The sequence below is a fragment of the Carassius carassius genome, chromosome 18 (genome assembly GCF_963082965.1).
Source record: "Carassius carassius chromosome 18, fCarCar2.1, whole genome shotgun sequence".
Lineage (NCBI taxonomy): Eukaryota > Metazoa > Chordata > Actinopteri > Cypriniformes > Cyprinidae > Carassius > Carassius carassius.
This window is the reverse complement of record NC_081772.1, coordinates 17,578,011-17,602,818: the sequence shown is the minus strand read 5'-3', so window position 1 is coordinate 17,602,818 and position 24,808 is coordinate 17,578,011. Positions and strand designations below refer to the sequence as shown.

Here is a 24,808-nt window from a genome sequence, read left to right as displayed (position 1 = left end):
GTCATTGCTTAAAAATGATCGTTCGAGATGAACCTTTTGCATGACCAAGTTGCAAGCGTAGTTTGTAGAAAATATTCTCTCCCTAACTATGTAAACTTATGTTTAATTATGAATGCAAGTGTTTATAACTTAATATTAGGTTTAGCAATGAAATGGACTCAAAAATGGCATATACAACAAGCAAAACATGAGGTTAAACTACATCAGAGTATTTAAATATTAACTAAACCATAGTTCTCAAGACAGCTTTGTGATTTGAGGTATTTAAGGCGCTATTTTTTTCTCAGAAAAATTGTCACTGAAAAGACTGAGGCGCTTTATATATATATGTGTGTGTGTGTGTGTGTGTGTACTGTTTTTAACTGTTATGTTTAATACGTTTTACAACTTCATAACAATAAACATATCAAAAATGATAAAGAACAAAAATAATAAAATGTGTTAATTAAAACACACCAAAATGAGTAATAGAGTTGCCTAAATTAATAGGGCATAATTTAAATAATAATAAAAAAAATTACACTTTCTTTCTTTCTTTCTTTCTTTGAGCTGGGGCAGTCCAAAATCCACATTTAGGGGGAGGATAAAGACACTTTTGTAGCCAAACAACTTGTTGTTATACGAGTTTAACTTTATGTTTGATAATAGTAAATTAAACATTAATGAATTAAACAACAACGAATTTGTCCCTATAATGTTTTTTTAAGTCATCCGTATTCGTGGAATGTGCATTATTTTAAATAACCAGACTGAATATAAATGGCGAAAAGGATCTATATAAGCTCAATAACGTGAATGTATAGCACAATTTTTTTTTTTTTTTTTTTTTGTCTGATTTGTTGTCTCTGTGTACTGGAAGCTTATGTCACTAAAACAAATTCCTTGTATGCGCAAGCATACTTGGCAATAAAGCTCTTTCTGATTCTGAATTTTGTAAAAGCAACCTGGGTTTTGAAAATGTTTCGTCTCTAGTGAGAAATGCACATTATTTGCGCCGCCTGGTGGTCACGAATGGAGTCGCGGCCATAGGCGTCACATGATCATCGAGTCACATGACTTTTCTTTTGGCGAAAATGACAGCAGCCGCTACAGCATCTATTGTGTATTCATGTACTGTTTTTATTGTTTTATTCAATGTATATGTCGATAGCCAGGATACTGATGCACAGGTGAGACAGTTCGCCATGTCACATGAATTCAGTCGATGTAACCGAAAGTAGTCTTTTTCGAAATGACTGTAACGCAATAATAATACATGCTACAGTAGAAAGTTACATTGTTGTCATCTGCCTTCACTGTTGGAAAGTAAAGTAAAATGATGCATGTTGTTTTATAATATTTTAAAAGCTTTCACCTTTATGTTTTGCTAGTTATGTAAAATGTGTCAAGGGACTGTACGGCAAGATAGTCCTGTCTGGGATTTCTGCCTAACAAAAGGCCATATTAGAGGACGCTGCTGTTTAGCAAATGAAACCAGCGATGTAGATGCCATTATAGGGTAGGAAAACTTTTCTAATATTCCTAATTTTATTAAATTATGATTATATAATCTAACTGTACGGCTGTTTTAGGTTGGACTTGGCGAACTGCTCCATCAGTCGTGTAGAGCACCTGTACAATTCATCCACAGCTTTCATCATGTATGTGCGAGAGCAGGTCTTTCATGATAATCTGCATGTGTAGCACTAAATTGAATATCTAACTGTTGTCATTCTTTATTTTCACAGCGATCTCTCCAACAACCCGATCTCCAATCTGAGCGATTTCATATTTCAGGGTTTCAGCCATCTTAGCCAACTGTAAGTTTTGCATGAGCACTGTACAGTATATTATGTTTATAACATTTAAGTCAGGGGTTTTCAACTTGGGTCTGGGGACCAGGGGGCTGCAAGGTCGTGCTAGGGGGTCCATGGAAGAAAAAATAGTGAAAAACTGTAAAATAGATGATAAAATCATAAAAATTAATACAAGTATAACAATAATAATTATAATAAGCTATAAATGATATGAAAATAAAAACATTAAAATAAACTATATAAATTATTAAACTATATAAAAACTGTCCGGTGTAGTGGGGGAAAAATTATGTTACTATTGGGTAGAATATAAATTGGGTCCTTATACATGAAAATATAAAGGTGTCTTTTACGTTTTCGGACAGGGGTCTCTTTGACAAGGATGATGATATTCATCCAAGTGGTCTATAAAAGATCTAAAAGATTGAAAATACCTGATTTAAACTAACACAGCTAACACAAGTTAACTTGACAAATCTTTACTTAGTTTACTACCCTTAAAACTGGAGTGTCCAGGGGGCAATGCATCATGGGAGAAGGTTGAAGTGAAAAACAATGCCAGAATCTGCGAAGGACAGAAAAATATTTGCAATCAGACTGTGCAGATGTGTAAGTAACCAAAAGACCTTGGATCTCAGTCTACAAAATGTATGTATTTCAGTGCATTTCTTGATTATGGTTTGTGTCTTCAGCCTGGGATTGCCCTGAAAACTCATTCTGCAGCCCAAACGGACCAGGGTTCTTTGAGTGTAGTTGTCTACATGATTTCCATGGATACAAGTGCATGAGACAGGTGAGACCCCCTTCAAATCATTCCAAACAGGCTGGCCATTTCTCCTTTATTGCACACGTTTATTGTTCTTTAACAATTGCAGGGGGAGTTTCCTGTATTTAAGGTGCTTGGTATACTAACCGGATCGACAGTTGTGGGTTCATCTTTACTCTGGTTCACACAAAGACGAAAGGCCAAGAACATTTGACTTCTAAAGAAAACTAACTGTTGGACTGACAGTGGAGCCACAAAATGCAACAAGCTTATTGAAAATGTTGCAGGGCACCAACCAGTTTCATACACTGGACAGTTAACCATCTGCTGATCATTGGAATTTCTTTTTTTTCCTTCTTTTTTTTAACTTGCCAAAGCAGATTTGCATGACAATTTTTTAATTAATTTTGTAGTTTGTGTGCGCTTCACTTTCTTTTGAACCTCATTGTCCTTAAATGTTTTTACTTATATATTTTACAAAAGCTTTCATGAATACGGACACATTTTCGCAGCCTTGACAAGGCTGGTTTGTAAAGAGAAAACTGACCATAGACTGACCTCGCTGACTGTGTTTGGAGGGGAGATGTTTTAACTCTGTTAACATGTGAAAGTGAAGCACTGAGATATTTTATCAATGATTATTAAGGGCAAATATTTTGTGTTGTTATATTTTAAAGATGAAGTGTTTTCTTAAGAATTATAGGTTAAAAAGAGGGGAGATGGATGTCATAGGACTTATTATTTGTGAAAAATGTAGATGGTTACTGTCACTTGCTGTTTACAGATATCATATTTCATAACTGACAACTCTTCAACTGTATGTTTTTCTTCTTGGCAGTGTAAGAGTGTAAAAGAGAATCTGTTTGATCTGCTAATATGAGATATATAGACGGACACACTATCAGTAGAATACTGACATAAATTACATTTGGAGTTTTTGCCAAGAATGTAGTATTGTGGTATGAAATTCAGCATGTACCTTGGCAACTAAAATAAAATGTCACAATATCACAAAGAATCAGCCAACAAAGAACTTGTTTTTCTTTGTAATCTTACCCATTTATTTTTCTGTAGCATTTCCAAGGTTTTGATAATATAAACAAAACCCCTTATGCAACATAGTTAGCTTCTGCATGGTCTTACACACATTTGCACCATGTTCTGTTTCCCTTTTTCATATCTATGAAAGGACTTCGGCAAGAACAACTATCCAAAAAGGATGATTGTTCTTATGTTTGTTAATGCACTGACCACCATGATGAGCCGAATCTGAAAGCACAAATGCTTTTCAGACAATTTCGTGGATCTTGTGTACAACAATTCTAAGTACTAATTTGAGAATTTTCTGAACTGGACTGAACTGCGTCATTTTTTTAAAAGATGGAGTTGAAACAGATCCCACCAGTAAGGATGTTAACAGTGGCTTTGTTCCTTTTCATAGATACGTTTAAGCCCCATGTGCACAGACTCGTTTTATGTGCAGATACAGAGGGAAGCAGAACAGTGTTTGTCTGCTCTTCACTGATCTACGTTCTTGACTCGCAGTACCACAGGCACAGAGGTGCAGGGGATCATGCCCAAGTCAGTGATTACAAGGTCCACAAAGTCCGGTGGTGTCACGTCATACACCAAGTTCAGAAGCCCCAGGGATTTAACAGTCTGCCAGTTCTCTAGGTGGGTCTTGCCATTTCTGGTCACAATCAGATCATCAGGGTCATCTGTAAAAAAAAAAAAAAAAAAAAAAAAAAAAAAGTTTATTTTTGTGTGTGTAAATACCTATATGTGTCACTTACGAAATAAAATAATAGTCAATTCACCATTCAAGCTAAACATCACAGAGTTACCTAATTCATTGGATACAAAAGAGTCCGTCTGCACTCGTTCACAGAACTTGTAGGTCTCACAGCAGACCAGCACTGGTACATTGTAGGCCTTTGCTACCAGGGCAATCTGGGAAGTTCCCACACGTGACATCACATATCCATTGGCAAGAAGTGCATGGGCACCAAGAAATACCTTGGATACCTGGAAATAAGAGAGCAAAGTCCAAGTTCTGATTCAGCATGTTTTTAATGACAACATAAAGGCCAGTTAACTTTAGTGCAATCATTACTGTTTAAAAGTTGTTGTTTTTTTAATTAGTACTTTTATTCAAAATGTATGCATTAAATTGATCAGAAGTGACAGTAAAGACAATTATCATATATTACTATTTTAAAAATGCTGTTTTTTTTAACATTCTGTTCATCAAAAATAAAAATCAAGTGACAAAAAACAACAACACATTTTTAAATATATTAAAACAGTTATTTAAAATTGCAATATTTTGCTAAATTATTTCTGTATCTGTGTATTTTTTTTAAATCAAATAAACAGCCTTGGTGAGCATAAGGGACTTTTACAAAATCAATGATGAGCTAAAAATCATGCTTGCAAAAAGCTTTACTGAAAAGGAATGACTCACTTCAGGCAGAATGTAGGACAAGGCAGATATGAGGACATAAGTACATCGGATGCCTTTCTTCACCAGACGCCTCAGCGCCTCTCTGCCCTCCAGCCTGGGCCGACTGTCCACAACTATGACTCTGAACTTCCTCTGCTTTTCAAAGGCTTCGCACAGAATGTGGTTGACAAGTGAAGAGCTTTAAAAAGACAAAGGCATTTCTGAATGAGATAATCCAGATTATTACAGGATTACGTCAATTCACAGAAAAATCTTACCAGCCATAAACAAGAATAACATCTCCATCACTTATCTTCTCGATAGCGTACTTAGAAATGGCTTGAGAAGCCAAAATTATCTTCTCGTTTATGTAACTATCAATACATTCCTGAAGTCTCCTTTTTGCCTGTTGAGAAAACATTTCTTTTAGAAATTCAAAGGGATCCTATTGTATATAAATGTCTCTAAACTCTAAAGTGACTGTGAATACTCTTACCTCTTCTTCTTTGCACTGATTGGGTATATTTGAAATCTCTTTCTTGATGTACTTGATGGCATTGCCCATGCTGGCTGAAAGCGGCCGACACTGGCTGAGAAAACTGCAGGTGTGAAGAGCATTTGCGGCATTTGTTAAACATCTGTTTCCATGTAGGATCAGAGTTCAAATCAAATATGTCTATATCAGTATTCAAAAGGAAGAAGGTGAACCTGATATAGGGCGACAGCTTGTTCACAAGGTCCCTTGACAACTCCTCATTTGGAGGAGTGCTATAGTCTTGAATAACCTTCAAAAATGATTTAAATGTTGATTAAATCGATAAATGACGAACTTCTGAGCATGTCATAGGCTTATTATGTATTACCTGTTTAAATGCATGTAGTAGGGCCACAGATCGAGCGTTGGATCCTGCTATAATGCCCTGAGAGTACTGCAGGCCCAACCGGACAATGGATGGGTGAATAACCGTGACAGGGATGCTACAAAATAAACCATACCAAATAATGAATCAACCAACTATATCATTCAGGTTATACAAGCTTAACTGCTAATGTCACTCCTGAAAAAAAAAAAACATTTAATTGTAAATATTTAATTGTAATTTTTTTTTTTCATTTTCCAACCTCTATAATGAGACTAGGGCTGTGCAATTAACTTAATTTCTAAACAGGATTAATATTACGGATGCAACAATTACATAATCGTTCAAAGAGCGCGATGTTGCTTTTTTTCTTTCTGCAGATTATCTTAAAGGCCGTGTTGCAGGGTAAATTTTTTTACGAATTTGTGCAATTCGCTTGTTGGTAATAAACATTTAAACTGTTATCCATTGTATTTTATGTTGTTGGGTATCACAAAACGGAATATAATACGAAAAAGTAGGTACTATCTTACAGCGGTCTCCTTTCCCTCATAATGCATTGCATCACGTCACGTTGGGGAGAGAATTTACCAAAGCCGCCTTGAGAGCATTGAGAGTGACTAGAGAGAGACGAGTAGTAGACGAGAGTATTCAGATAGCGCAGATTATAGATAAATACATAGATATAGATAGATAGATAGATAGACTACATATATAGATAGACAGTAAGGACAGATAGATAGATATCGACCAACAGCGACCCAAACGCACTCACTTCCCTACAGCACAAGCTTTTCAGCGCAGTTTCCATGGGACAGCACCCTCACAAGCACCTGCCAAACACAGCGATAGACACGCGGCTACGTTTGCAACAACATTTTCACCGGAGGAAGAGATAAACGCTTAGAAACGTCCATATAGCTAGCATGATGCCTTCTTTTTCTAGATGACAAAGACAACGTTTACCAGTTCTAAGACACTATGACAAAGGTTACCGGTACTTATCTGAACTAACATCATGATCACTGCCACTAGATATAAAAAAAACGTTGATTTTTCACTCGGTGCTACTCAATGACAGTAAAAAAATAAAAATAAAAATTATATATATATATGTGTGTGTGTGTGTGTGGTGTGTGTGTCGTTATTGTGCACTGCTGCTCGTAGACTTGCTCCAGTGCTCATTGCTGCGATGCTAAACGATAGCAACTCACCAGGACACTTCAACTCTCCACTCATTCTCTTCGGACCATGCATTCAGTGTTGGGAAGGTTACTTTGGAAATGTAATAGGTTACAGATTACAAGTTACCCTATTTAAAATGTAATAGTAGTGTAACTTTTTCAATTACTTTATTAAAGTAATGTAACTGATTACTTTTGATTACTTTTTGATTACTTTTAAAAATCTCTAATAAATGTTTATTTGCAACCGTTAATAATTTTCAAACATTTACACCATGCAGGTTTAACCTTAAAGTAGAGCTCAATACTGTCAGACTTTCACCATCCTTCATCACTTGAATTAAGATGAAATTTGAACATCCACCACACAATCAGACTTTAGTTCTGCATTTTACTTTAAGATTGATCTGAAGTTCAATGCAAATTTAAAGTCATAAAAAATTGTTTAGTGAAACTTTTTTTGAAACCAAATCTTTGCATAATTACAGGAAACACTGCTTCTAACAATAGTTTGGAAAGAAAAATAGTTAATTAAAAAATAATAAAATAACAGCATATACATCAACTCAAATATGTTTATCTAATAAGCATACCTCCTATTCTGTGTACTAAACTCCTGAAACATTGCTGCTCTTTGTATATGATGATAGTTTTCTCAAAATAAGTTAATTGCTCATGAAGTGATTCATGATAGAGATTGTTTTTATGTGTTCATGTACTCATATATCGAGACGGCAGAGGTTGAAAACACTCCTAGATTCAGTAGGCCTATGTATAGTAAATGAAACCGCAAGTCTGCATCAATTTCCATGAGTGGTGGACTGGGAAATAATTTCAGACCAGGAAAATTCAAACTCATACAAACAAATTCATGGACAACACTATTTTTTGTATGGACCTCACATAAAAAAGGTTTAAATCTTTAGTTTGGGGACATGCAAAATAATTAAAAATTCTCTGCTGAACTGCACCTTCACTTCCATTTTTCTTTTCAGTCTCTTTATTTTGCCCTGTTATCCATCTCTCTCATGACTTTAATACTCAAGATTTAACAAAACTATACTTTCTAAATTGCCTACATGTCAAAATGAGTGCATCACTTCAATATATTTATAGAAAAATCCTAATTCTGAACATGAGTCATGTTTTTCCCTTACAAAAAATTGACCATGCTTTTATTATAGAAAAGTACATTAACCGTGTTTTATTTATTTGCACATGGATTACCATTTGTATTTGTTTTTAAATAAATAAATTTGTAAAATAATTTTTAATTTGTGGCATGGTTTAACAATAGTAACCTTTGTCTCTGGATTTATAGCAAAATATTAAAACATTCATTTTCGTGAAGGTTGTGTAGTTGTCTGTCGTAGCTTCCCCTAAACCTATAATAAAATCTCATTATTTTTCAGCTAAATTACTACTGTAACATTACAATAGATAATAATGATGTCGTTTATACAGTATTTTGAGTGAGTGTGATCAAATGTGCTGTTGCTCCTTGACTAAGTGAACAAATACAAAACTACAATAGCATCTTTACAGATGACACTGCAAACCCTGAACAGTAGTTTTGCTTCTCTGCTCCAGCTGTGCGCTTCCACAGTCCACTCTATTCTCTCTCTTTCGCATTGATTACTCGGAGTCTGATCCAAACCGTTCGGCCAACCATTGCCAGTCACAACTAACCGAACTAATGATTTATTAGAGTTGTAATTATCGAATGGCGGATTCGGAAATGATCGCTTTAGTACGTTCGGCAGGCAACACAATAATAATATTAAAATAGCGGGACAAATCATCTGCCAGGCCACCGGGAATTGTCCCGGTTCTCCCGATGTCCAGTCCGTGCCTATTTTCCACAGACACGCAGAACGTGCAGGATTCATAATGTCTTTTGCGGCTTAATATTCACAGACACTAGTCCATGCTTTGATTCAAGTGTACTGACCTACTTTTGATTTATTTGTCCAAAATGTGGCACATTGTGTCCGCGTTAGGCAATAGCAATCCCGTTTTTATGACTGGGTTCTACGAACCAGACTATGTTTCTGCATCGCGGAAATTATAGGGCCATGTGTCTCAGAAGAAATCATTTAAATCTGTATGTGGATGTGTGAAATAGTCATATGTAATCCCCTTTGTAATCTTTAAAAATTTCATAAGTAACTGTAATTTAATTACTCATTTTTTCTTAGTAACTGTAACTGATTACAGTTACATTTATTTTGTAATTAGATTACGTAATGCTGTTACATATAACTAGTTACTCCCCAACACTGCATGCATTTAATAAGCTTAGACGGACATCAGTTCTTGGCAATTCCTCATTTGCCCTCTCACGTCTGGCAGGTTCGAAATTACACAGCTGCAGGTCATCATACATGTTGGCTCTTGCCACCTCTTCCTCATCCCAGTCAGTTGCTATAACGTTAGTTCTGATGCTGCGTTCCAGGCAGGTTTTTGAGCTCGTAATCACTATTTCATACCACGACTAACGACTTTGTACCGTTCCAGGCAAGTTACACCAAACTTTCTGAGTGCAAGGAATTGTAACCAGATTATTTATTTTTTTATTGCAACGGTACATTGACCTAAAATCGTTTTTTCAACGTGTGCCACTTGCATAAACTGCATCCGTAGGCAGTATTATCCATAGGGGCTGTCATTGTTGTTTCGCGTGCTGTGTGACCTTGGAACTCGGAGTACATCGATCTAGTACGAGACACGAGTTCAAGGGTGGGAAGTGATTTATGTACCCATTAATCGAAAGTGGTGGTTAACCTGCAACATGGCCTTTAAGGGTTTTTCCATTGTTTTCATTTTAGTTTTTTGTATAACATTATAATACCATACATATATTTTTAATTAAGAGGAATCCAATACAGTCTATATTTAACATTTGAGGCTCAATATCAATAGAAAAAGAAAACTAATAAAAGTTTTTTTGAGTAAATGTTTTCAGCTTGTTTATTTCATATAAAAATATGGCATGCAGTTGTATCAACAGTGGTATATGAACATCATTCAGTGTAAATTGTGATAATCGTAATTAAAATTAAGAGAATAATCAAAAATTATGATTTTTGTCATAATCGTGCAGCCTTAATTGAGACATAAGAGACTTGTCAAAAGATTAAGAGAAAGGGAGAAAAAAAGTATAACTAAAGCAAAATTATAACTAATGTAGAAGATACAATGTTTACAGTACCTGATTTGCTGGGTGGGAGGGTTTTTTCGGCTGTACTGGTGTAGATGTGAGAACAGGCAGACCTTGTAACCATAATCAGACCTCAAAGGAACCTAAGAGAACAGACAGAACAACAGCATTCGTCATGAATATTTGTTTTTTCCCTCAATGACAAATGCTCTAAAGGTCACATCCTCCCTCAGGTCAAAAGCTGAGGCTGCAACAGAACATACATGACACAAATGTGCACAAATGAAGAAGAGCTCCACAGTGGACTTTAATAGCTTTATTCTAGTGTTATATATCTACACCTAACAACATAAAATAATGAATTAAAAAAAAAAAAAAAACACTCAAAAGTTCACCCACACAGGACATCTAGCTCATCAAATGTGCACAATGAAATGACAAAAATCACTATGAAATCACCTCCACAGACATTACCTCCACAGACATTAAAGCCAAGAAGAGTCAATAACTTTCACCAAGAATTAAAAAAACACACACATCACAAATAGAAAATATTCAACAATACACTGCACACAAAAGGTGTGGAGCCAGACCTTGACTCCAGTTATATTTAAACTGCATCCCTGCCCTGACTTCTGTAAGACATTGGAAGGACCTGGGTTAAAAACTCTGCAAAATGGATCTCAGAAATCACCTGGATGAATCCATCATCTGTCAATGGGCCACAATCAGACAAGGGGCAAAGCATGACAATATTGATTCGTCTCACCTGCTGTCTCTCAAGTTTTTTGGCCAGCTTCTTCAATGCAGCAGGGTCGTCCACTTGAACGTGCTCTGGTAACCTTTTCACTACTAAAAAAAATGGCAAACCTGCTCAGTCACAGACTCTTCCTAAATGCAGGAATATTTGAATTAGGGGAAAAAAATATTTCAAAGCATAGGAATGGCTGACAAAATTGGGCCAGTGTGTGAATGCCCGAACTTCCCACCCTGGAATAACCTTTTATGAAGCAGTGAATTACCTGGCTGAAGCTCACTGGGGGTAGCTTTATGTTTGCTGGAGGTGGACTGCTGCCCCACTTCTTTCTTGCCCTGTTTTGATGCCCGATCTGAGTCTTGCCTTGCCCGACGCTCTGCTCGCAGCTCTGCTTTGCTCTTTGCAGGCTTCTCTGCAGCCACAGGAGATTCAGATGCAGATGCATTTACAGGCACTGGAGCTGCTAATGAGATCAAAGTGCACCCAAAAAAGAGACTTTAAACTTACAGTTGTGTTTACTCGGCAGGTTTGCTTCCATTAAAATGAACTCTGGAGTGGTCGCTTTGTTAGTGTGGTTAATTTAGGTAAGTGTGAACCCTGCCATCTGAACCTTGGTGCACACCAGACAAAGCAAGCTGTCCGCTTCCACACAAACTCTGGTGTGGTTCAACTGAAACTATTTTTTGCTCAAGCATATCTTGCTCTTCTCCTCGGGGGGTCAGAGCTTCATTTGTGTGTCCAACGGAGGAATTCAACCTGCTTTTTTGACCCAATTACACATTTTTTATATAAAAAAATACACACACACATACACACACACACACGCATATACATAATCAGAATCAGAATCAGAAAGAGCTTTATTGCCAAGTATGCTTGCGCATACAAGGAATTTGTTTTAGTGACATAAGCTTCCAGTAAACAGAGACAACAACACACAGACCAAAAAAAAAAAAAAAAAAAAAATTTACAGGAGATTTACAAATTGGCAAATAAATAAGTGTATAAACAATTGTGCTATAAATGATAATGGAATAGGATTGAGTGAGATGCAGGAATGTTCTAGGATGGAGGGGTAACAAATAAATATAAGGATATTGCACATTTTTGCATAAGTTTAAGTGGGAAACATTTAACTGTTCATGAGGTAGATTGCCTGGGGGAAGAAACTATTCTTGTGCCTTGCTGTTCTTGTATTTGCGGCTCTGAGGCGCCGGCCAGATGGCAAAAGTTCAAAGATGGGGTGACTTGGATGTGAGGGATCCAGAGTGATTTTCTGAGTCCTTTTCTTCACTCTGGATGTGTACAGTTCTTGGAGGGTGGGCAGGGGAGCACCAATAATCCTTTCAGCAGTCCGAACAGTTCTCTGTAGTCTTCTGATATCTGATTTTGTAGCTGAACCAAACCAGACAGTAATTGAAGTACACAGGACTGACTCAATGACGGCTGAGTAGAACTGTTTCAGCAGCTCCTGTGGCAGGTTAAACTTCCTCAGCTGGCGAAGGAAGTACAACCTTTGTTGGGCTTTTTTCACAATGGAGCCAATGTGATTGTCCCACTTCAGGTCCTGAGAGATGGTGGTTCCCAGGAATCTGAATGACTCCACTGCAGTCACAGTGCTGTTCATGATGGTGAGTGGGGAAAGTGCAGGGGGGTTTCTCCTAAAGTCCACAGTCATCTCCACTGTTTTGAGCGTGTTCAGCTCCAGGTTGTTAAGACTGCACCAGACAGCCAGCTGCTCAACCTCCTGTCTGTAAGCAGACTCGTCACCGTCCTGGATGAGGCCGATGACTGTAGTGTCGTCTGCAAACTTCAGGAGCTTGACAGAGGGGTCTTTAGAGGTGCAGTCGTTGGTGTACAGGGAGAAGAGCAGAGGGGAGAGAACACATCCCTGAGGGGCACCAGTGTTGGTGGAGCAGCTGTTTGACATGAATTTCCCCAGTCTCACTAACTGTTGCCTATCTGTCAGAAAGCTGGTGATCCACTGACAGATAGAGCTAGGGACAGAGAGCTGGGTCAGTTTGGTCTGGAGGGTTGTTGGGATGATGGTGTTGAAAGCCGAACTAAAGTCCACAAACAGGATCCTCACATAAGTCCCTGTTTTGTCCAGATGTTGCAGGATGAAGTGCAATGCCATGTTGATTGCATCATCCACGGACCTGTTTGCTCGGTACGCAAACTGCAGGGGGTCCAGTAAGGGTCCAGTGATGTCCTTCAGATAAGCCAGAACCAGTTTTTCAAACGACTTCATGACGACAGACGTTAGAGCCACAGGTCTGTAGTCGTTAAGTCCTGTTATCTTGGGTTTCTTTGGAATGGGGATTATGGTTGAGCGTTTGAAGCAGGAAGGCACTTCACACAACTCCAGAGATCTGTTGAAGATCTGTGAAAAGATGGGGGCCAGCTGGTCAGCACAGGTTTTCAGACAGGCTGGTGTAACGCCATCTGGGCCTGGTGCTTTTCTTCTTTTGTTTTTCTTGAAGACCTGGCGCACATCATCTTCACAGATTTGAAGAGCAGGAGGTATGGAGAGGGGGATTGCAGGAGGTGTTAATGGTTGTGTAGGGAGATGGTCAGAGTGGGTGTTGGGGGTTTCAAATCTACAATAAAACTCATTCAGGTCGTTAGCAAGTCGTTGATTAGCCTCAGTGCAAGGGGATGGTGTCTTGTAGTTTGTGATGGCTCTCAGTCCTCTCCAAACTGAAGTAGAGTCGTTGGAAGTAAACTGGTCTTCCAACTTTTTAGCGTAGGTCTTTTTAGCCGCTCTAATCTCTTTGTTCAGTGTGTTCCTGGCCTGATTGTACAAGACCCTGTCCCCATTTCTGTAGGCATCCTCTTTGGCCTGACGAAGGTGTCTGAGTTTTACTGTAAACCATGGCTTATCATTGTTGAATGTTAAATAAGTCCTGGTAGGAATGCATATATCCTCACAGAAACTAATATAGGATGTTACGGTCTCTGTGAGTTCGTCCAGATCGGTGGTAGCAGCTTCAAAAACGCTCCAGTCTGTGATGTCAAAACAAGATTGTAAATCCTGCTCTGTTTCGCTGGTCCATCTCTTCACAGTCTTTACTACAGGTTTAGCAGATTTAAGTTTCTGCTTGTAGGTCGGTATAAGATGAACCAGACAGTGATCAGAACGTCCCAAAGCTGCTCGTGGAACAGAGTGATATGCATCCTTTATTGTGGTGTAACAGTGATCCAGTATATTACTGTCTCTGGTGGGACAGGTAACATGCTGTCTGTATTTTGGCAGTTCACGGGAGAGATTGGCTTTATTAAAGTCCCCAAGAATGATTAAAACAGAGTCCGGGTGTTGTTGTTCTGTGTCTGTGATCTGATCAGCGAGTTTCTGTAAAGCCAGACTTACTTGCGCTTGAGGAGGGATGTAAACACTAACCAGAATGAACGAGTGAAACTCCCGCGGCGAATAGAACGGCTTGCAGTTGATAAACTGCGTTTCTAGATCAGGACAGCACATCTTCTTTAACACAGTTACATCTGTACACCACCGTTCATTGATGTAAAAGCATGTCCCGCCGCCGCGCGATTTCCCCGTTGATTCTGCTTCGCGGTCCGCTCTGAACAGCTGAAAGCCCGGCAGATGGAGTGCGCTGTCCGGTATGGCGTCATTCAGCCAGGTTTCCGTGAAACACAGAGCAGCAGAGTGAGAGAAATCCTTATTTGTCCGAGAGAGCAGAAGGAGTTCGTCCGTTTTGTTGGGTAGAGAGCGGAGATTTGCGAGATGGATGCTAGGCAACGGCGTTCGAAATCCGCGCTTCCTGAGTCTGACGAGCGCTCCCGCTCGCTTTCCCCGTCTGCGCGTCTTGAAGCGCTTGATCAGCGCCGCTGCTCCTCCTATAACAATGTTCAGTAAAACGTCTGTATAATAGAAATCCGGAAAAATATCATGTGGTGTGTTCTGCCGAATGTTCAGCAGTTCATCCCTGGTGAAACTGATCGTGTTTGTTAAACAAAAAACAGGAAAAACGAACAAAAACAGTACAAACACTGGAGAGCCAAGCACTGAAGCAGCCATGTGCGGCGCCATCTTGGATCGCCATCTTGGATATATATATATATACACACACACACACACACACACACGTACACACATATATATATATATATATATATATACAGTCGTGGCCAAAAGTTTTGAGAATTACATAAATATTAGTTTTCAAAATGTTTGCTGCTAAACTGCTTTTAGATCTTTGTTTCAGTTGTTTCTGTGATGTACTGAAATATAATTACAAGCACTTCATACGTTTCAAAGGCTTTTATCGACAATTACATGACATTTATGCAAAGAGTCAGTATTTGCAGTGTTGGCCCTTCTTTTTCAGGACCTCTGCAATTCGACTGGGCATGCTCTCAATCAACTTCTGGGCCAAATCCTGACTGATAGCAACCCATTCTTTCATAATCAGTTCTTGGAGTTTGTCAGAATTCGTGGGTTTTTGTTTGTCCAGCCGCTTCTTGAGGATTGACCACAAGTTCTCAATGGGATTAAGATCTGGGGAGTTTCCAGGCCATGGACCCAAAATTTCAACATTCTGGTCCCCGAGCCACTTAGTTATCACTTTTGCCTTATGACACGGTGCTCCATCGTGCTGGGAAATGCATTGTTCTTCACCAAACTGCTGTTGGATTGTTGGAAGAAGTTGCTGTTGGAGGGTGTTTTGGTACCATTGTTTATTCATGGCTGTGTTTTTGGGCAGAATTGTGAGTGAGCCCACTCCCTTGGATGAGAAGCAACCCCACACATGAATGGTGTCAGGATGCTTTACTGTTGGAATGACACAGGACTGATGGTAGAGCTCACCTTTGCTTCTCCGGACAAGCCTTTTTTCAGATGCCCCAAACAATTGGAAAGGGGCTTCATCTGAGAATATGACTTTGCCCCAGTCCTCAGCAGCCTATTCACTATACTTTCTGCAGAAGATCAATCTGTCCCTGATGTTTTTTTGGGAGAGAAGTGGCTTCTTTGCTGCCCTTCTTGACACCAGGCCATCTTCCAAAAGTCTTCGCCTCACTGTGCGTGCAGATGCGCTCACACCTGCCTGCTGCCATTCCTGAGCAAGCTCTGCACTGGTGGCACTCCGATCCCGCAGCTGAATCCTCTTTAGGAGACGATCCTGGCGCTTGCTGGACTTTCTTGGACGCCCTGAAGCCTTCTTTACAAGAATTGAACCTCTTTCCTTGAAGTTCTTGATGATCCTATAAATTGTTGATTTAGGTGCAATCTTAGTAGCCACAATATCCTTGTCTGTGAAGCCATTTTTATGCAACGCAATGATGGCTGCACGCGTTTCTTTGCAGGTCACCATGGTTAACAATGGAAGAACAATGATTTCAAGCATCACCCTCCTTTTAACATGTCAAGTCTGCCATTCTAACCCAATCAGCCTGACATAATGATCTCCAGCCTTGTGCTCATCAACATTCTCACCTGAGTTAACAAGATGATTACTAAAATGATCTCAGCAGGTCCTTTAATGACAGCAATGAAATGCAGTGGAAAGGTTTTTTTGGGATTAAGTTAATTTTCATGGCAAAGAAGGACTATGCAATTCATCTGATCACTCTTCATAACATTCTGGAGTATATGCAAATTTCTATTATAAAAACTTAAGCAGCAACTTTTCCAATTTACAATATTTATGTAATTCTCAAAACTTTTGGCCATGACTGTATATCCCTTGTGCGTTGTTGGGGACGTTTTCGTCCACTAGGGGGTAAAGTTGAGTCTTATTTTGGCCACAACTTTCTCTGTGTTTGAGCTAATGGAATGATTTTTGGTGACAAATCTTATTTTGACCCATATTTTGGGAAAATGCTTTGAAATTTTTCAAAAACTCAACGGTACACTGTGGGCAAATTCACTACCCTTTCGGGATGTTCGTGGATGAAAACATCCACTAAATTAAACTGCTGTAAAAATGTATCAGATAAATATTTTTCTCAATTTGTTTTGCATAAATCTATTAATCAACCTCAGTCCTGATCAAAACTACCAAATATTAAAAAAAATTCCAAGATTTTAACTTTTTAATTACCAAGTTCATAAATGATGTCATTGATTTGGGAAAAAAACACACAAAATTACATATTTTCAATATAAAAAGTGATTGTGGACTGGATTTTTTTACCTTTTATCACAGTCTTGGGCATGTCAAAGATTAGTAACAAGATTGGCTTTGATGCATTGTTAGTTTTTGTGCAGCATTAGATTTAAATTTTTTCTCCCTAATTTGTTGTTGGTGGCTGTTTTTGCCCCATTGACTTCCATTATAACGACATTTTTTCATTGCAAAGCCATGACACCATATAATCATGCATTCTTGATTGTTTGTGGTTTTCACTTTTGGGAAGAGGTAAAAAAAAATGTATTTTTACAGTTGATGACTAGGTGGGACCATTAACCCTTTAAATAGGCCTGTGCAAAAAAAGGCTTGGTTTCTGGCTTGTATATGGAGTTATATGGAGTATAACAGCAAATTATAGTGTTTGTGTGTGAGATTCTTGATTGTTGGTGGTTTTCCCTGTTGGGAAGAGGTAAAATTTGTTATTTTTTACAGTTGATCACTAGGTGGGACCATTAACCCTTTAGATAGGCCTGTGCAAAAAAAGGCTTAGTTTCTGGCTTGTATGGAGTTATATGGAGTATAATAGCAAATTATAGTGTGTGTGTCTGTGTGTGTGATAGAGATAGAGAGAGAAAGAGAGGGTGTGAGAGAGACCTTTGTGTACCTTGATGTACAGTATATGAAAAAATCTAAATATGCACCTCATGCTCTCAGAACTACATGGAGTAAACAATAAAAAAAAGAAGTGTGTTTATGCACCTGCTTCCTCTTGATGGTGAAAAGTACAGATGGCCTATATGTTAAATGCTCCTCTTTTCTTGATGGTAAAGCCAGTTTAAAACCTTAAAATCCTGTAAAAAAAATCTACTTCGCATCAAATTTATGAACAATGTATTATGAACCAAAATGCAATACCAACTTCAAATAAGCTGCAGCTCGCTGGATGGGTCACGCTACATAATCATTTCTAAAACTTTGGTACAAGTCAAGCCCTTTCTCGTGTTGCTTGCTGCTCTTCTCACCATTAAATATCCAGCACAATGGCATGCAAGTGTTTAAATCCACGTACTTTGCTTTTGTTTAGTCTATTTGCTTGTTAAGTCTGACGTCACGTAGCAGCGCTACGTGTCCAAATGCTCTATCAGTTACCACGAGAAAACCACAAAAGGTGCTATTATAAACTCACAATGTGATAGAATACTAGCGAAAAAGTTATAATATTAACCTTTAACTCCATACCGAAGTACCAGATAGCCAGACAAAGAAAATATAAATATAAAAAATATATATAAAAATGATTTGTGTTTGGGACGCTGTGAGCACGGAGACTGTAGTGTATATCGTAAGTTTGAAAGCGTTCAACTTAAATTATCAATATGAATAAACAGTGCTCATAAATGGCTGCTAAGGTCATATTCTCAAGTGAAGCGAGTTGAGGCCTGGACCCGGAAACAGCGCTTCTTACGTCATCACTTAACAACCGAATACTTTCACCACCATTAAAAGGCAGCAGGTGCATAAATACACTTTTGTTTACTCCATGTAGTTCTAAGAGCTGAGGTGTACATTGTGATTTTCTGAAATACATTAAGGTAAGTGCGCAAAGGTCTCTCTCACACACTCTCTCTCTCTCTTAGGGATGGGATGGTATGAAAATTTAATATCACGTTTATAGTGACTAAAATTATCACGTTTATCAATATTAACACGGTTTTGTTGAAACGAGATGAAAGTGTTCAAAAATAGTTGATGCTCACACTGAAAACATTTCTGCAAGTTTTATATTTAATAATCAACAAACAACTAATAAAACAAGCAACTCTATGCACTTAATTTAAAGAAAGATTAAATTCTGTGGCATTTCCTTCCTTACAATAAAAAGTGTAGAAGCATAGAAAAGCATAGAAAAGTCACTGACTTTCGCCATTCCTTCTCGAAAAAAAAAACAAAAAAACATTGTGCGCTGCGCTTGCGTCAGACTGTTGCTGGCTGGACATGATTTAATAGCGAGTTATTAAAACCGCGATAATCAAACACGGTTTTAATGATAATTCATTTTTAAACAATATTACTAACCTTCAGCACATTTTATCACGGTTATCGATAAGACCGGTTATCGTCCCATCCCTACTCTCTCTCTCTATCACACACATACACACTCAATATAATATGCTGTTATACTCCATATAGCTCATATACAAGAAACTAAGCTTTTTTTGCACAGGCCTATCTAAATGGTTAATGGTCCCACCTAGTGATCAACTGTAAAAATAGAAAATGTTACCTCTTCCCAACAGGGAAAACCACCAACAATCAAGAATCTCTCACACACACAAACACTATAATTTGCTGTTATACTCCATATAACTCCATATACAAGCCAGAAACTAAGCCTTTTTTTGCACAGGCCTATCTAAATGGTTAATGGTCCCACCTAGTGATCAACTGTAAAAATAGAACATGTTACCTCTTCCCAACAGGGAAAACCACCAACAATCAAGAATCTCTCACACACAAACACTATAATTTGCTGTTATACTCCATATAACTCCATATACAAGCCAGAAACTAAGCCTTTTTTTTGCACAGGCCTATCTAAATGGTTAATGGTCCCACCTAGTGATCAACAGTAAAATTAACAAATTTTACCTCTTCCCAAAAGGGAAAACAACAAACAATCAAGAATGCATTATTACATGGTGTCATGGCTTTGCAATCAAAAAATGTCGTTATAATGGAAGTCAATGGGGCAAAAACAGCCACCAACAACAAATTAGGGAGAAAAAAATTTAATCTAATGTTTCACAAAAACTAAAAATGCATCAAAGGCAATGTTGCTACTAATCTTTGACATGCCCAAGACTGTTATAAAAAGTAAAAAAAAATCCAGCCACAATTACTTTTATATTGAAAATAAGTCATTTTGTGTGTGTCCCCCCCCAAATCAGTGACATCATTTATTAACTTGGCAATTAAAGAGTTAAAATCTTGGATTTTTTTAAAAACATTTGGTAGTTTTGATCAGGACTGAGGTTGATTAACAGATTTATGCAAAAAAAATTGAAAAAAATATGAATCTGATACATTTTTACAGCAGTTTAAATTGAGTGGATGTTTTCATCCCGAACAACTCGAAAGGGTAGTGAATTTAAACAATCCACAAGAGAGATATATATATATATATATATATATATATATATATATATATATATATATATATATACACATATATAAACATATATATATATATACACATATATATATTAGTGTTGTCACGGTACCAAAATTTCAGTATTCGGTACCGCTACCAGTGAAAATCCACGGTTCTCGGTACCAAAGCAAAACACAAAAATATGCTAATTAAAAAAAAATAACTTTTTAGCACTAAAAATAAAACCAATGCCATTCTTTATACTTATTTAGTAATTGTGTTTAAAGTTTTTCTACAAGTTATATAATTATGAAAAACAGTAAACAAGTTTCACCCTAATTTTATTTGTCTTTTAATTTATGAAATTTAAACATTTTATTTTTGGTAAATAAAGGGGATTTGCTATTAAAATTAAAACATGGAAGAAATATTGTGATTTATTTCTTTAAAAAATAAAGTGTTATACATTTTTTCAACAGTAGTAGCAGTATCACATACATTTTACTAAATAATAGTAATATTTCTAGCACAATGCCTTTATGTAAAAATTAACTTTAAGGCCTAATGAATGCATATTTGTCATTTTAACTGAACTTAAGACTGGTGGTGATGCTTAAGATATTTTTGGTCATTGAGGGTTTCTGTAAAAAAAAAAAAAAAAAATAGTAATAGATCATATTAATTATTATTAAAAGATAATACTACTACTAATTCTACTATCATACTAATGTATATACAATGCACTATGAATTGATGAGCTGCTGGGTTCATGAATATTAATCACGTTGTCTGCGTTCGGTCAAACTGATTTGCTGAAATCAAAACAGGGACGGTACTAGATCAGCGCCAGCCAATGAAATTGCCATTTGTGCATTAGCTCCGCCCACTACCGGAGAAACCGGTATGTCTTCTGCTTGTTCGAAAATGAATATGAATAATTCTAAATGAACTCCATTATTTTGACAGGAGAAGACAACAAAGAATAGTTTACATATAGCGTGTCGATTCAGCGTGGTAAGACTATCGCTCTCTCTCTCTTTGCATGTGTGAGAAACAGCGCTATCAGTAAAGCGACGGTGAGTCCTGCGCCTTCACAAAGAGTTTACAGAGCATCAAATACAGGTGCGCTGTGCATCCATTGAGATGAACTGAAAAGTTCAGATCGCTTGATGGAGAGATAACTCTGAAGCTCAGATGCTGAAATGAATGCAAGCGTCATGCGCTTCAGTCTATGTAGTAAACAAACCCGCACGTCTCTGCCATTCATTAATTCACACAGAGACGCGCAGAACACGGATTCATATTTCAAACAACTTTTGGGGCTTAACATTTACAGATACTGGTCCATATGGAGATTTGATTTGATTAATTTATGCTAACTTTGACATATTCCATGACTGTCCATATTAAAATTGTAAGTTTCATTTTCATGACTGGATTTCGAAATTCCGTCCTCGTTTTCTGCTTCGCGGAAATCATAGCGCTGAACCGGGTTTGAACGGGACCTCGGTACTACCGGTACTTAAAGAAACCTGGTACCGTCACATTTAAAAAAAAATTTGTACCGACTTATATACACATTAACACATACACATATATATACATAAAAACATAAAAACTGCTAGATCCGATTACTTTTCTTCTCTTTTAGAAGAAAACAAACATAACCACAGGTATTTATTCAATACAGTGGCTAAATTAACGAAAAATAAAGCCTCAACAAGTGTTGACATTTCCCAACACCACAGCAGTAATGAGTTTATGAACTACTTTACTTCTAAAATCGATACTATTAGAGATAAAATTGCAACCATTCAGCCGTCAGCTACAGTATCACATCAGACAGTGCACTATAGACCCCCTGAGGAACAGTTCCACTCATTCTCTACCATAGGAGAGGAAGAATTGTATAAACTTGTTAAATCATCTAAACCAACAACATGTATGTTAGACCCTATACCATCTAAGCTCCTGAAAGAGGTGCTTCCAGAAGTCATAGATCCTCTTCTGACTATTATTAATTCCTCATTGTCATTAGGACATGTCCCCAAAACCTTCAAACTGGCTGTTATTAAGCCTCTCATCAAAAAACCACAACCTGACCCCAAAGAACTAGTTAATTATAGACCAATCTCGAATCTCCCTTTTCTGTCCAAGATACTAGAAAAGGTGGTATCCACACAATTATATTCCTTCTTAGAGAAAAATGGTATATGTGAGGATTTCCAGTCAGGATTTAGACCGTATCATAGTACTGAGACTGCTCTCCTTAGAGTTACAAATGATCTGCTCTTATCATCTGATCGTGGGTGTATCTCTCTATTAGTTTTATTGGATCTTAGTGCTGCGTTTGACACAATTGACCACAACATTCTTTTGCATAGACTTGAATACTTTGTTGGCATCAGTGGAAGTGCATTAGCATGGTTTAAATCGTACTTATATGACCGCCATCAGTTCGTAGCAGTGAATGAAGATGTATCCTATCGATCACAAGTGCAGTATGGAGTACCTCAAGGCTCAGTACTAGGGCCGCTACTCTTCACGCTTTATATGTTACCCTTGGGAGATATCATCAGGAAACATGGTGTTAGCTTTCACTGTTATGCTGATGATACTCAGCTCTATATTTCTTCGCAGCCCGGTGAAACACACCAATTTGAAAAACTAATGGAATGCATAGTCGTTATAAAAAACTGGATGACGAGTAATTTCTTACTGCTAAATTCTGAAAAAACAGAGGTGTTAATTATAGGACCTAAAAACTCTGCTTGTAATAACCTAGAACACTGTCTAAGACTTGATGGTTGCTCTGTCAATTCTTCGTCATCAGTTAGGAACCTAGGTGTGCTACTTGATCGCAATCTTTCCTTAGAAAGCCACGTTTCTAGCATTTGTAAAACTGCATTTTTCCATCTCAAAAATATATCTAAATTACGGCCTATGCTCTCAATGTCAAATGCAGAAATGTTAATCCATGCATTTATGACCTCAAGGTTAGATTATTGTAATGCTTTATTGGGTGGTTGTTCTGCACGCTTAGTAAACAAACTACAGCTAGTCCAAAATGCAGCAGCAAGAGTTCTTACTAGAACCAGGAAGTATGACCATATTAGCCCGGTCCTGTCAACACTGCACTGGCTCCCTATCAAGCATCGCATAGATTTTAAAATATTGCTTATTACTTATAAAGCCCTGAATGGTTTAGCACCTCAGTATTTGAATGAGCTCCTTTTACATTATAATCCTCTACGTCCGCTACGTTCTCAAAACTCAGGCAATTTGATAATACCTAGAATATCAAAATCAACTGCAGGCGGCAGATCCTTTTCCTATTTGGCGCCCAAACTCTGGAATAACCTACCTAACATTGTTCGGGAGGCAGACACACTCTTGCAGTTTAAATCTAGATTAAAGACCCATCTCTTTAACCTGGCATACACATAACATACTAATATGCTTTTATTATCCAAATCCGTTAAAGGATTTTTAGGCTGCATTAATTAGGTAAACCGGAACCGGAAACACTTCCCATAACAACCTATGTACTTGCTACATCATTAAAAGAATGGCATCTACGCTAATATTTGTCTGTTTCTCTCTTGTTCCGAGGTCACCGTGGCCACCAGATCCAGTCTGTGTCCAGATCAGAGGGTCACTGCAGTCACCCGGATCCAGTACGTATCCAGACCAGATGCTGGATCAGCACCTAGAAAGGACCTCTACATCCCTGAAAGACAGCGGAGACCAGGACAACTAGAGCCCCAGATATAGATCCCCTGTAAAGACCTTGTCTCAGAGGAGCACCAGGACAAGACCACAGGAAACAGATGATTCTTTTGCACAATCTGACTTTGCTGCAGCCTGGAATTGAACTACTGGTTTCGTCTGGTCAGAGGAGAACTGGCCCCCCAACTGAGCCTGGTTTCTCCCAAGGTTTTTTTCTCCATTCTGTCACCGATGGAGTTTCGGTTCCTTGCCGCTGTCGCCTCTGGCTTGCTTAGTTGGGGACACTTCATCTACAGCGATATCGTTGACTTGATTGCAAATAAATGCACAGACACTATTTAACTGAACAGAGATGACATAACTGAATCCAATGATGAACTGCCTTTAACTATCATTTTTGCATTATTGACACTGTTTTCCTAATGAATGTTGTTCAGTTGCTTTGACGCAATGTATTTTGTTTAAAGCGCTATATAAATAAAGGTGACATTGACATATATATATATATATATATACACACATACACATTAGGGCTGCCAACGAATATTCTAAATTCGAATATGTATTCGAATAGTTTTAAAAAAACAAATTTCGAAGGTGAAAATTAATATTCGAATAAAAAAAAATGTGGAAAAAAAGGCCCGCGGTAGTAGCGGCGTGGTTGACTGCTTTGCGAGTGGGACAGGTCACAGCCTCACAGGAGTCGGACTGTCTGGCACAGCATCACTGCTGAAAGTTGACGCGTCTTCATGGAAGATGCCAGCAAGTGCAGAGCCCAACTCAACCGCAGCAGAGAAAATGAAGTAAAATTGTTGACCCGCGAGATTGTTGTATGCAAGCTATTTAAGATACAGTTAGCATACCATTCGA

The 24,808-nt window shown here is 37.9% G+C and overlaps 2 protein-coding genes across 7 annotated transcripts in view; one reads left to right on the top strand and one right to left on the bottom strand.

Annotated features, from left to right (window-relative positions):
* Window positions 1–1,038: 1,038 nt before the first annotated feature.
* Window positions 1,039–3,553, top strand: LOC132092577 (all-trans retinoic acid-induced differentiation factor-like). The gene is made up of 7 exons (XM_059498864.1): window positions 1,039–1,169; window positions 1,371–1,498; window positions 1,572–1,640; window positions 1,728–1,799; window positions 2,284–2,405; window positions 2,489–2,589; window positions 2,672–3,553. The coding sequence occupies exons 1-7, from the start codon at window positions 1,053–1,055 to the stop codon at window positions 2,774–2,776; spliced, it is 714 nt and encodes a 237-aa protein (XP_059354847.1). The 5' UTR covers window positions 1,039–1,052; the 3' UTR covers window positions 2,777–3,553.
* A 377-nt stretch (window positions 3,554–3,930) lies between these two features.
* The window catches only part of LOC132092575 (translation initiation factor eIF-2B subunit delta-like), a 28,518-nt gene continuing 7,640 nt past the window's right edge, over window positions 3,931–24,808 (bottom strand). For 2 of the 6 annotated variants that reach the window (XM_059498861.1, XM_059498858.1), the window contains exons 4-14: window positions 11,232–11,429; window positions 10,979–11,061; window positions 10,803–10,844; window positions 10,261–10,352; window positions 5,869–5,983; window positions 5,714–5,790; window positions 5,502–5,604; window positions 5,284–5,411; window positions 5,027–5,204; window positions 4,407–4,587; window positions 3,931–4,280 (exon numbers count right to left, since the gene is read on the bottom strand). In XM_059498861.1, the coding sequence (XP_059354844.1) occupies window positions 4,081–4,280; window positions 4,407–4,587; window positions 5,027–5,204; window positions 5,284–5,411; window positions 5,502–5,604; window positions 5,714–5,790; window positions 5,869–5,983; window positions 10,261–10,352; window positions 10,803–10,844; window positions 10,979–11,061; window positions 11,232–11,429 (1,397 nt within the window). In that variant the 3' untranslated portion in view covers window positions 3,931–4,080. The remainder of the gene's footprint in view (window positions 4,281–4,406; window positions 4,588–5,026; window positions 5,205–5,283; window positions 5,412–5,501; window positions 5,605–5,713; window positions 5,791–5,868; window positions 5,984–10,260; window positions 10,353–10,802; window positions 10,845–10,978; window positions 11,062–11,231; window positions 11,430–24,808) is intronic. The other 4 variants (XM_059498860.1, XM_059498859.1, XM_059498863.1 and 1 more) reach the window with 4 other exon arrangements.

Coding starts and splice junctions, on each gene's coding strand:
- LOC132092577 (XM_059498864.1), top strand. CDS start 1,053: ATGACTTTTCTTTTGGCGAAAATGACAGCAGCCGCTACAGCATCTATT. Junction 1,170..1,370: donor GCCAGGATACTGATGCACAG/GTGAGACAGTTC, acceptor ATGTTTTGCTAG/TTATGTAAAATGTGTCAAGG. Junction 2,590..2,671: donor GATACAAGTGCATGAGACAG/GTGAGACCCCCT, acceptor TAACAATTGCAG/GGGGAGTTTCCTGTATTTAA.